At 42.6% G+C, this 12,581-nt stretch overlaps 1 protein-coding gene across 3 annotated transcripts in view; it reads right to left on the bottom strand.

Annotated features, from left to right (window-relative positions):
* The window catches only part of ATR (ATR serine/threonine kinase), an 89,665-nt gene that overhangs the window by 8,282 nt on the left and 68,802 nt on the right, over window positions 1-12,581 (bottom strand). For all 3 annotated transcript variants that reach the window (XM_019503565.1, XM_019503566.1, XM_019503567.1), the window contains exons 42-46: window positions 11,909-12,059; window positions 10,639-10,795; window positions 10,255-10,408; window positions 7,764-7,915; window positions 1,154-1,259 (exon numbers count right to left, since the gene is read on the bottom strand). In XM_019503565.1, coding sequence (XP_019359110.1) covers window positions 1,154-1,259; window positions 7,764-7,915; window positions 10,255-10,408; window positions 10,639-10,795; window positions 11,909-12,059 — 720 coding nt within the window. The remainder of the gene's footprint in view (window positions 1-1,153; window positions 1,260-7,763; window positions 7,916-10,254; window positions 10,409-10,638; window positions 10,796-11,908; window positions 12,060-12,581) is intronic.

Raw genomic sequence — 12,581 nt, 5'->3', positions numbered from 1 at the left:
CCTTCCTAACTGCCTCCCCCACACTGCCGACCCATGTTCATCTTGGAGTCAATGATGACTCCAAGATCCTTTTCTGCCTCCATGCTGACAAGAGGGGAGCTCCCCAACCTGTAGGTATGGTGCCGGTTGTTCCTCCCCAGGTGCATCACCTTGCACTTGTCTGTGTTGAAACCCATCCTATTCTCATCCGCCCACCCTTGTAACCTGTCTAGGTCAGATTGTAGCCTGTTCCTTCCTTCCTTATATACCCTTACTACTTATCATCCATTATCGTTTATTAAGCCCTTGTTATGGCCCATTCTCAAAAACATTCATTACATAGTAAAAATGAAAAATTCTGTTTGAAGGCAATGGGGTAAGTGCCATTCTGTCCAAGCTATGAATTAAATGATGAAAATAATAGTATGTGCAAAACAGGATCCAGTTCCAGTGATTAGTTTAGAAAGTAAGATGCCAATAAGAAGAATCAAGACTAGTCTATACTAGGTAAATGGTGATAACAAAATTCCTTTATCAGTTAAGAGTCACTGATGATAGAGCAATGAAAAAAACTGACAGGTATAGATCAGGGACAGGCAATTATTTTGGGCAGAGGGACGCTTACTGTGTTTCGGCAAGCCATCGAGGGCCACATGACAGGCAGCCCAGGGCAGATAAATATTAATTTTCTAAATTTTTTAAGGGCCCTGCAGGCCAGGTAGAATGGCCTGGTGGGCTGCATCTGGCCCCCGGGCCACATTTTGCTCACCCCTGGTATAGATAGTGATAAACTTACCATCACTATGCCATTTAGAATGCTGGGCAGCATGTTGGAGAAAGGCATGAATCCTATATAAACAAAAGCTTTCTAATGTTGTTGACACTGGTGAAGAACTAGGGGTCATAACTTTTTTCATTACACATAGAACCTTCAAAAATGATACTAAAAAGGTACAGTACGTGTTAACAACATTTTCTATAGTTTCACTATACTTAAAGATAGAATATCAGAAAATAAATAATTTGTAAAAAAAGGCTAAAATAGGTTTACAAGAAAAACATGGAAGTAAAGCTGTCCTTGAATATGAACACAACTTCTGAAACCTATAGATACTGTTGTGTTTGAAATAATTAACAGTAGTTCAATAAGTAAACCAAACTTCTTGCAACTCACCTTTTCATTGACAACTTCCCCAGTTTCATTCACCTGTGTTTTTGTATTACCTTTCACTGGTTTACTCCATTCCACAAGAGGATCATGGAGAAAAGTCTTCAAGACACTAAATACAAAGAAAGGAAAGTTCAATGTTTAAACAAACATCTTTATGAAGTGAAATAAATTTTCTGGTGATTATCAACTTCAGTTTGTCAAGCACAAGACCTTCTCTCTCTGCTAAAATAAAATACTGCTGCCTGAATTTCAAATTAATTTGTAATTCTATTTTTCTGGAGCAAAGCAAAATCTTAAAAATACAAGGCCAGCTATGTTAAATGTCTCTACTTCCTTTGTGGTCATCTTCACAACATCAGTACTAATAATTTCACAAATTAAATGTCTAGTCATAGGCAAAGCACACCCTTTAACCAGTATTTTAAATGGGCTCCTATATTATCTTACAGCAGGTTTTGCAATAGGAAACACTGCATCAGTAAAATTTTCAAGAGGCTCTAAAATAATGTTTTTAGTTGGGAAAATACACACTAATGCATTACACTGTCCAGAAAAAAATGAGCACATCTTTTCATGCATCTTTGGTAAGAAATTTATACTTGCTCTCAAGTTAGTGTTAGAATGAGTCACTATAAGCAGTTTTACCATTAGCAGTCTACAGAAACATGACCTAAATCAGTAGAACCTACAGAAATATAAGGACACTAAAGAAAAAGAAAGCTGAACCTGAATCTTCTCCAGACTCATAATTTGTATTACAGTAAATCTATCATGGACAAAAAAAGTGGCAGGTTGAACATGCAGCAGCAGAACACAAAAACAGCAACAAAAATGAATTCTACCCTAAGCCTCATTGCTTCAGCTCAGAATGAGTCAAATTATGGTATCCTTTACAAAACAAAACTCTTCCTGATTAAATTGAAATTTTGTGTGATTTAATCGACTCCATGATGCAAGTAAAGACTGTTGTTTATAAAATACCATGTTTACTCAAATCCAAGACAAGGTCGCCCCTTCCCCCCCCATTTAAAAAAAGCAGGGAAAAAGCCCCTTGTCTTGGATTTAAGTACAAAGTAGCACGGGCGCAGCTGCTGCCTGTTCCGCCGCTGCCTCTGCCCCCCTATCTGCACCCCCACCACCTCCCCTTGCTCCATCACCAGCAGGGCTTCAGCCCTGCTTCAGCTCAGGGCACAGAGCATGTGCTTGTCCAGCTCCCACCTTGTCCAATAACAGGTGTTTTGGCGAAAGCAGCAGCAGCTCTGGATGGGCCCTGGAGCTTAGGCTGGAGCTGCCACCCAACTGGGCTATCTATGGCTAGAGCAATTATGTGCTCCTTATAGTTTCATAGTTTCCACCCCTGGGCTGGGGCTGGAGCTAGGGGTAAGCAGTCAGGGGAAGAAAATGGGGAAGATGTGGACAGGCAGAGGTGGCATGGAACAAGGTATGGGGGGGCACGGTATGCCTGCCCCCCCTACTGCAGCAGTGGTGGGGACAAATTTAAGATGACCCTCTGATAATTAGATTCTGTGTATGGAAAATTATAGTAAATTTATACATTTTCCATATAAATAATCTAATTATTGAGGGGTTGCCTTAAATTCAGAGTCATCTTGGATTTGGGTAAATAGGGTACATAGAAACCCATATTAAGAGCCAGCTCCACTTTGTTTTATGCAGCTATTTAAGTTTTTCAAGATTTTCAGTATTTTTCTTTGTTTCTTAAAAAGCCATATCAACAAGGCAACATTGTTTCTGCTGTTCCACTGGGTGATGCTACAAGACAGATTTTATCATATCTGCTTTGAAGGTATTTTACTCTTCTTCTGTACTCAAAATAAGAAACTGAACCCTACAATAATTTAGACATCCATACCTGTTGCCCCAACCAACAAGCTTTAAAAATGCTCACAGGATAGGAAGTCCTAACAGTTTCTCAGGACATGACAAAGTATATCTGAAAAGTTTTCCAGATAAATTCTTGGAGCATCCCAGGACCTGTGACAAAAATACCTGGTTCCAGTCATAATTGGGGGTTAAGTAGCACATGGCTCCTTTGTTGGGGGGGGGTATCTGGAGTATACCCCCATACTGAGTAGTGGGGTCAATGTGGGGCCACACTAATCATATGCATGAGGCTGGGAGAGCACCCTCAGCAACAGAGGAATTCTGGGGGGACTGTATGCAATGTTGTGACTCACCATGGCTTGAAATGCTGTTGAGTGGTAGGGCCCCGCCTAGTGAACTGTGCGGTAAATCATGAGCCTTTTAGGTAAACACTCCCAGGGTTTTATTACATACCTAGTGAGAAAGTTTTTCCTAATATCCAACCTAAACTTCCCCTGCTGCAACTTGAGACTATTGCCCCTTGTTCCGTCATCCGCCACCACTGAGAACAGTTTAGCTCCATCCTCTTTGGAACCACCCTTCAGGTAGTTGAAGGATGCTATTAAATCCCCTTGTAGCCTTCTCTTCTCCAGATGAAATAAGCACAGTTCCCTCAGCCTTTCCTCATAGGTCAGATGCCCCAACCCCCTAACCATTTTCATTGCCCTCTACTAGTCTGTCTCCAATTTCTCCACATCCTTTCTGTCCAGTTTTGAGCCCTGCACTACATAGTACTGAAGATGTGGCCTCACCAGTGCTGAATAGAAGGAAAGAATCACTTCCCTCAAGCTGCTGGCAAGGCTCCTACCAATGCAGCCCAGTATGCCATTAGCTTTCTAGGCAACAAGGGCACACCGCTGGCTCATATTCAGTTTACTGTCGACTGTAACCCCCAGGTCCTTTTCTGCAGAGCTGCTGCTTAGCCAGTCAGTCCCCAGCCTGCACCAGTGCATGGGATTGTTCCATCCTAAGTGCAGCACTTGGCACTTGTCCTTATTGAACCTCATGAGATTTCTATTGATCCAATCTTCTAATTTGTCTAGGCCTTGCTGAATCCTAGCCCTACCCTCCAGCATATCTACTACTCCCCCCAGCTTCCTGTCATCTGCGGACTTGCTGAGGGTGCTTCCCCTGGGGCACTCCACTTGATACTGGCTGCCAACTAGACATCGAGCCATTGGCTACAGCCCTCTGAGCCCGATGATCCAGCTAGTTGTCTATCCACCTTACAGTCCATTCACCCAACCCATATTTCCTTTGCTTGCTTGAGAATGTTGTGGCTGACTGTATCAAAAATCTTGCTAAAGTCAAGATATATCACATCCACTGACCTCCCTGCATCCACAGAGCCAGTCAGCACAGCATAGAAGGAAATCAAGTTGGTCAGGCATGACTTGCCCTTGGTGAATCTATGCTGACTGTTTCTAATCACCTTCTCCTCCAAATGCTTAGAAATAGATTCCTTGAGGACTTGCTCCATAATTTTTCCAGGGATTAAGGTGAGGCTGATCAGTCTGTAGTTCCTTGGATCCTGCTTCTTCCCTTTCTTAAAGATGAACACTATTATTTGGTCTTTTCCAATCACCCAGGATCTCTCCCAATTGTCATGAGTTTTCAAAGATCATGGCCAGAGGCTCTGCAATCACTTAGGCCAACTCCCTCAGCACTCTTGAGAGGTTAAATAACCCTGGACAGGTTAAAGAAGTGGGCAGAGAACAATAGGATTAAGTTCAACAAGGACAAGTGCAAGGTGCTGCACCTAGGGAGAGGGACTCACCAGCACACCTATAGGCTGGGGGATGACCTTCTCAGCAGCACAGAAGCAGAAAGAGATCTTGGAGTCGTTGTTGACTCCAAGATGAATATGAGTTGTCAATCTGATGAAGTAATTAGCAGAGCTAATAGCATTTTGTCATGCATTAGTAGGTGCATCACAAACAGACCCAGGGAGGTGATGCTTCTGCTCTATGCAGCACTGGTCAGGCTGCAGCTGGAGTACACTGTGGCCAGTTCTGGATGCCACAATTCAAAAGGGATGTGGATAGCCTTGAGAGGGTCCAGAGGAGGGCCACTCACACAGTTAGAGGCCTGAAGGTAAGGCCCTATGAGGAAAGGCTGAGGGACCTGGACCTTTTCAGCCTCTGCAAGATAAGTTGAGGGGGGATCCTGTGGTAGTATACAAATTCACCGGGGAGTGGGGGACAGCAGGGAATAGGAAATACTCTGTTTATCAGGACACCCCTTGGAATAACTAGGAATAACAGACACAAGCTGATAAAGCAGGGGTAGGCAACATTTTTTGGCCGAAGTGCTGAAAAACACCACAATGCCTATCTTGGAAGGGGCTGGAGTGCCAGCATGCCAGAAAAACAAAATGAGGGCAGGGGGTACATGGCAGGATGCCCTGCTTGTGACAGTTTCCCTGCTGCTGGAGCCTGGGCTGCTTCCAGCAGGGCTTGCAGTGTCCCAGCTGCCTGCCGGGAGCAGCCTGGGCTCCCGGCTGGCAGCAGCTACCCAGAGCCTGGGCCAGCTGCAGCCGAGAGGCTGCAGACATCTGCGCAGGGCTCCAGAGCCCCAGCATCAGCTCTGTATCAGCACGTGCACACATGCCTCGGAGTGGACAGTGGAGAAAGGGCCCAACGCAGCGCAACCCCGGTCTCAACCCTGCTCCCGGCACAGACCTGGTAACTGGGCTCCTGAGCCCAGTGCAGCTGTTTGTAGCCAGCCTGGGCTCTGGGCAGCTGCAGCAAGCAGCGGGCAAGCTGCAAAAAGCTGTGCCGGGCTCCACAGCTCTGGCATCAGCTCTGGGCTGGTGATGACCTAGCGCACACCTCAGGGCAGACAGCAGGGCAGTGCAGCCTGCTCCAAGGTGCATGTGCAGTCACCGCCATCATGCAGCTGATGCTGGAGCTATGGAGCCTGGCACAGCTGTTTGCAGCCTGCCTGCTGCTTGCTGCAGCTGCCCAGAGCCCAGGCTGGCTACAAACAGCTGCGCCGGTCTCCGGAGCCCTGTCACCAGCTCTGTGCCGGGAGCTGGGGAGAAACCAGACTCTGAGGTGTGCCTGTATGTGCTGGTACAGAGCTGATGTCGGAGCCCAGTGCAGCTGTTTGGAGCCTCCCAGCTGCTGCTGTCCCCAGCTTTGGGTAGCTGCTGCCAGCTGGGAGCCTGGGCTGCTCCCAGCAGGCAACTGGGATGCTGCAAGCCCTGCTGGGAGCAGCCCAGGCTCCATTGCTGGCAGCAGCTACCCAGAGACGGGGCTGGCCGTGGTGTGCTGAGCAAAATGGCCTTGCGTGCCATGCTTGGCATGTGTGCCAGGGGTTGCCGACCCCTGTGATAGAGAGTAGATTTAGGTTGGACATCAGAAAACTTTTTCACGGTTAGGGTTGTCAGAATCTGGAAGAACTTCCAAGGGAGGTGGTGCTCTCCCCTACTTCGGGGGTTTTCAAAGAGACTGGACAAGCACCTGGGCTGGGGTCACATGACCCCAGCACTTTTTCCTGCCATGGGTTGGGGATCAAACTCTATGATCCACTGAGGTCCCTTCCAACTCTAGCATCTATGAATCTATACATTTTGGGTGCATCCCATCTGGCCCCTTTGACCTGCACGTGTCCAGATTTTCTTAACAGTCCCTAACTTGTTCTTTTGCTCCCCTCCTCCCCAAACTGTTCTGTCAGGTGCAGTAGTCTGCGAGCTGACCTTGCCTTGGAAGACTGAGGTGATAAAGACATCGAGCACTTCAGCCTTTTCTGCACTGTCGCCAGGTTGCCTCCCCCATATAGTAAAGGACCCACACTTCCCTGATCCTCCTCTTGTTGCTGGCATACTTATAGAAACCATTCATGTCCCTTGCTAGCTGCAACTCCAATTGTGCTTTGGCCTTCCTGACTTCTTCCCTGCATACCTGAGCAATACTCTTATACTCCTCCCTAGCTGTTTGTCCAATTTTCCACTTTCTTTTTTTTTGCTTTAGCTTACTGAAGTGTTCTCTGCTAAGCTAAGCTGGTCTTCTGCCGCACTTGCTAGTCTTCCTGCACATCAGGATGATTTATATCTACATCCTCAGTAAGGTATCTTTAAAGTACAGCCACTCAGACTGGTCTCCTAGGAGATCCTGTCCATCAGTTCCCTGAATGCATCAAAGTCTGCTTTTCTGAAGTCCAGGGTCCTTACTCTGCTGCTTTCCAACCTTCCTTTCCTCAGGATTCTGAACTCAGTCACCCCCTGGTTGCTGCTATCTAAGTTGTCATCCGCTACTACATTCCCCAGCAATTCTTCCTTGTTTGTGGCCAAGAGCAAGGCTACAGTCAGGTTTAATTTTAAGGTTATTTTTTTTCAGATTGGCTACTCACTCCCATGTGCTCAGTGAGAGCAGGGTCTGATGGTAAGGGGAGGGGGAAGGGGCTGCCAGGGGAAAAAGTTGGGGGAAAACAATGAGCTGCCCCCCCAGATTTATTCTTAGTAGCAGTGGGACAGGGAAAAATTCAAGGTATGCCTCCAATAATTAAATTCTGTATCTCGAAAATTATAACAAATTTTTACATTTTCCATATATAGAATCTAATTGCGGGGGGGTGTGGAATCTTATAATCAGGGTCATCTTCTATTTGAGTAAATATGGTAGTTATATCATGTTGTATTGTTATATTGACTCCGAGACCACCAGTTACTGTTATAATAAATCTGAATGTGTGATTTATAATAAACACTTGAATGCCACTCTTATACCTCATCAGGGGTTCTCTCTGATCACGCATAAGCCGCATAGTAACTTCACAAGCTCTTCGGAAGAGACCTTCTGTTCCCATTGGGCCCATTCCATTGACCATATTATGAGTGAGACGAAAAGGTACAATTTCTGGAACTTCAAATGTTTCCCCCTTAAAATAAATACAAATAAACTGAAATTAATTTCAAACGTGTGTGGATTTATAACTTCATAAAGAGTTTCTTTTGCAAAATTATAGCCTCCCAAAAATCATATCATCTTGGCAAAAAAACTTCAGCATCATCTGTAATGATCTTAACCCAGCAGCTAGTATACATTTGGCCATATTTCAAACCTACCTCAACATTTTGGGCACAACCAAAGGACTGTAGTTACTTAAAGGATTAGAACAGTAAAGGTGATAAATATTTTAATAAGAGACTCAGGGAAATATTTAGCCAGTTTTTCTATGTATCATACAGTCCTCTAGCCAGTGCCAATAACCCTCTCATGCAACTACCAAAAGGCTTTACTTCTTTTTTCCTCTTCTTAAAGCACATAATATGGATTTATTTTTTTTAAAATAACCATTGTTCCATTGTCTCAGGCAAGTTAAGACAAGAGTTTTAAAAATCTTTGTCGTTTTTACAATTTATAGATTTTTAATCAAAACTGTTGGTACTGGATTTATGACCTAGACACCTCGTTTCGGGTGGATGCAAACCCTTTGACTGATCACAACTTCTCTCATTTGATAAAAGGCAAATTTTACTGATATACAGTGATAGCAGGTAAGAGTAATGCAGGTAAGGCAAACAAAATAAGCCCCTCAAATTCTGTATCTACCAGTCCTAGGGTTCAGAGAGGGAAGGTGGGTCTGGCTAGCATGTGAGCTTCACCCTGTGGTTCTTTTTTGAATGTCAGCAGTTTTGGAAGTTTAGGGCTGAGGACCATCTGCTGCAACGGGGTGGGAGAGACAAGTTGGTTGTGTGCCCTTTGTCCATGGTGGCCTTGGGTTCTCCCCTCAGGGACCTTTTGCTGCTCTAAATCCCTCCTTTTGTATTATTTTCCTCCTCTGATGACTTCATTTCTAGGTACCATTGACTGGTTTCCCTGTGGTCATCATACTGACCATGTTCTGTCCTGTCAGTATGTTTCTTTGTTTCCCAAACCCATCATATGTACACATCTTCATTTGGTCATTTACTGGTGTCTTAATTTGGGCATGCTCCAGCCTTCTAATTTGATCCGTCCACCAACACTGGAAATCCCAAGAGCTCTGCAGCTGGTCAGTATGTCCTAGCCAATGTGGCAAGCCTATCTCATGTTATGGGCACATTGTGCAAATTTCCCAGCCTGTTTATGCCTGCTTGTCTGCTGGCCTCAGTCAAGGTGTCTGCCTTGAGGGAAACTGTCTCTCAAACAGGATTTTAGAAAATAATTAACCCTTGCCATTCCCCTGGGTCATTGTTCTAATGCATGTCTACTTTACCTACAAGCCAATTCCCAAAAACAAATCTCTAAATATAATTTCTAGCCATCAAAAACATTATCTTAAAAATCAAAGCTGCCTTGGACTAACAAGGCCAAATGTTAGCAATTTTGGATGTAGCAAGGGAAATAAATGAACAAAAGCTGCACCGTTTACTTCTGAATTATAAAAAAAAAAAACCCAACCCCTCTACCCCCAGGAGTGGCATTCCAATTACATCTTGCAGTAAGATTACCCAAATCCTAAAGGCTGTTATTGCCATTGTTGAAAAGATGCCACTACTTTCATCCACTGTAAATTCTCCATTGAGTAACTGATATGCAAAAATACACTGTTTACAAGAGAGTTCAAACAATAATAAAAAGATCATAGTCATGGTAAGCACCTTACAACTACTCTGAAATCTGGTACCATTTTAGTGTAACCAAAGACAGCATATGTGGTGCCCCATGAAGCTAATATTATCTTTGGTTCTCAGTGCAAGACAAGGATTTTTTTGGGTGATATCTTTTATTGGACCACCACAGTTGGGATAAAGTTAGATAAGCTTTTGAATGTAAATCATTCATCTTTATGTCTGAGAAAGAAAGCAAGCATACTGATGTTTAAGAGCAGTGTGGAGAGCTGTGAAATTGAAGGGATGGGGAAGAAATTCCTAGGGACAGTACACAAACAATTATTACAAGAAAAGAAGCTTGACTACTGGGAGATCAAGGGGAGGAGGGGTCATCATCACCTGCACTGTACAGGAAAAATTTTAGGAATTGGATAGATTATGATGCATCATAAAAATCAATATTGACATTCAGTCCTTAGTTCCTAGTGTCCAGCCAACTAATGAATTTTTGTTTCCAAGCTTTCCCAACTCCCATGTTATTTATGGAAATGGAAAAAAGATGATACCATAAATTAAGTGGGAGATAGGTTAATTTAAAAATGCCAAAAATGTAGGAATGCATGAAATTTAAACTTACAAGTGCTTAAAAAGTTAAAAGCAAGTTCAGTAAATATGTTCTTACCTTATTGAACAGACAGTTGAAATCCACATGCACACATTCACCAGTCAAAGAATCAAACAGAATATTTTCACCATGACGGTCTCCAAGACCAAGTATGTAACCAACCATTGACATCACTGCAGTGGAACGACAATAGGCTGATCTACTATTGTACCTACAGATAACAAGAATCCAACATAAAAATCTAGGATCACTTTATCCCAATATTTCTGCAAGTGCAATGTGGGAACTTTTAAATAGTTCTTGCTCTTTCTGTAGACAGCTTTAGTCTTATTTTGCTTGATAGGTTTTTTAATCTTTCTCTCTGCTTTAGCTTCATTTAGATTTTGCTAAAATACTTTAAAACAAATCAGTGTCAGTGAGCTATCACAACCCATCACTGACCATGAGGTGGGATCAGGGAACGTTCTCAGAAACCATTCATGAAAAACAGGAGGATGACGGGGCAGAAGAATTTCCTTGAACATTTTCAGCTTTTCTGATAAAGGCGCTGACTTAGGAAGCATGTGCTGACGTAGCTCCTTCCCAGTCATGTAGATTCCTGTAAAAAGATGATTTAAATTAGGTGTAAAATCCTAAAACACAGTACTATTTAGAATTAATTGACTGTGGACTACGATACCATAATTATAAAAAAGGTAAACTGATTTATTACAGTTAAAAAAGCACTGGCAGCTCAAGAAAACAGAAAGATTATAAAGTTTGAACTCTAGCCAAGGTTGCAAAATGCCTTCTAGAAATAAATCTCTGTGATTTATCAATCATGCCAACTGACAGATGTAAAAGACAGAGCTGTCACATTCAGAGCTGGAACACCGCCCCCCCACTTTGTCACCCCCCAGTGGACAACTGCAAGAATAACTGTCTGCCCTTTTCACTCAGAAATCATTTGATAAATTATAAAAAAGTAATGAAATTAGAAATAAATATTTTAAAAATAAAAAAACCTTTATATGAAAGTGACAGATAAAAAAGAATGATCGAAGCCCAAAACAAAAGCCAAATGTCATTTCAGGTGACAGTGCCAGGGACATAGTTTAATCTTTTTACTCCATTCCTCAGTTCTCAGGAAGCCACTACTGCAAGCTCCAATATTTTCACACTGAAGAGTATGATAAAAAATCTGCAGACCCACATAGGGGCATGCTGGTAATGGCTAAACACATTCTGCTGCAGCTTATCTTCCTTTCCCTAACAAAAGGCTAATTCCTTCTGGATGCCTGAGCTGAAAGATATGATTTAGTCCTACAGCCTCTATCACAACACTGGAACAATTCTGAACTGCAGAAGTGAGGATTCCTGCTGTTTGTTCTAAACTAGGAGAGAAACTATGCTGCGTACTTTTAAGTTTTCACATCTTTTATAGCTCATTCTTTTGTCTTTAAGGTCAGGATCTGTCTGTCTCCCTTAGAAATAAAATAGACAACCAACCAACCAAACAGGATAAGTCAGTTATGAAACCTGAGGTCTCATAAGAGACAGAAAAGTCTGGTTTCAGTCTTACAAACTGAATACATCACTGAGTTCATTTTTGCCTAAAATTTATAAAATCAGAAAGATTTTCTGAGAGACAGACTTGTGTTTTTACTTTCATCTTCCTGCCTTATTTTTTCCTCCCATTTCAAATGGATTTTTATGTAAAATGTTTCCTTACCCTTTTCCTTGTACAGTTTGATCAGGATACTTCTTAAACCAGCTGTGTTGTTTACCCATTCAATTATCCCACATTCATCATTTAATGGAATAACTGCATAGGTTCGGATATGAAGTTCCCTCCTACGTGATTCTGCATCCTTTCTCAAGAACTATTTACAAAACAAAATAAGATTATTGAATAACACCACAACACAATACTTATATCAAATTATAATACTAACTTTTTGTTGATAACTATCCCCGCCAACCACAATCAAGGAGTTTAAAATTCCAAATTTTAACATTTGTGATATCTCAAAAGGAGAAAAAAATCTTGCTGCTCCTTCCAACTCACCTCAAAATAGTACTTTACACTGATAATTAGTACTGTAGATTGTGTCAGCGCTACGTTGGCTAAATATACCCTGTAATACCAACATTGCAAGTAAGTAATGGACTCATGTTCCTGAGCCTCCACCATCTTCCCTATTCTCATTAAAAATCTGGTAGAATTACCAATAGTCAATGGATCAGTGCGAAGTAAACTATAAAATTTGCATTTTATCTTAATATAATAGTTTCAGTATATATTACTACAAATCTCTCTCATCAATGTCTAGCAAGAAAGGAAATCCTCTGTAAAAGGAAGGTAGATTGCCTAGGGTTTTTTCTGTAGATTCCCCCCCCCCCCC

The sequence above is a fragment of the Gavialis gangeticus genome, unplaced genomic scaffold (genome assembly GCF_001723915.1).
Source record: "Gavialis gangeticus isolate Ggan-Ray unplaced genomic scaffold, GavGan_comp1, whole genome shotgun sequence".
NCBI lineage: Eukaryota > Metazoa > Chordata > Crocodylia > Gavialidae > Gavialis > Gavialis gangeticus.
Note: the sequence above shows the minus strand (reverse complement) of the source record. Positions and strands in the feature narration are given on the sequence as shown.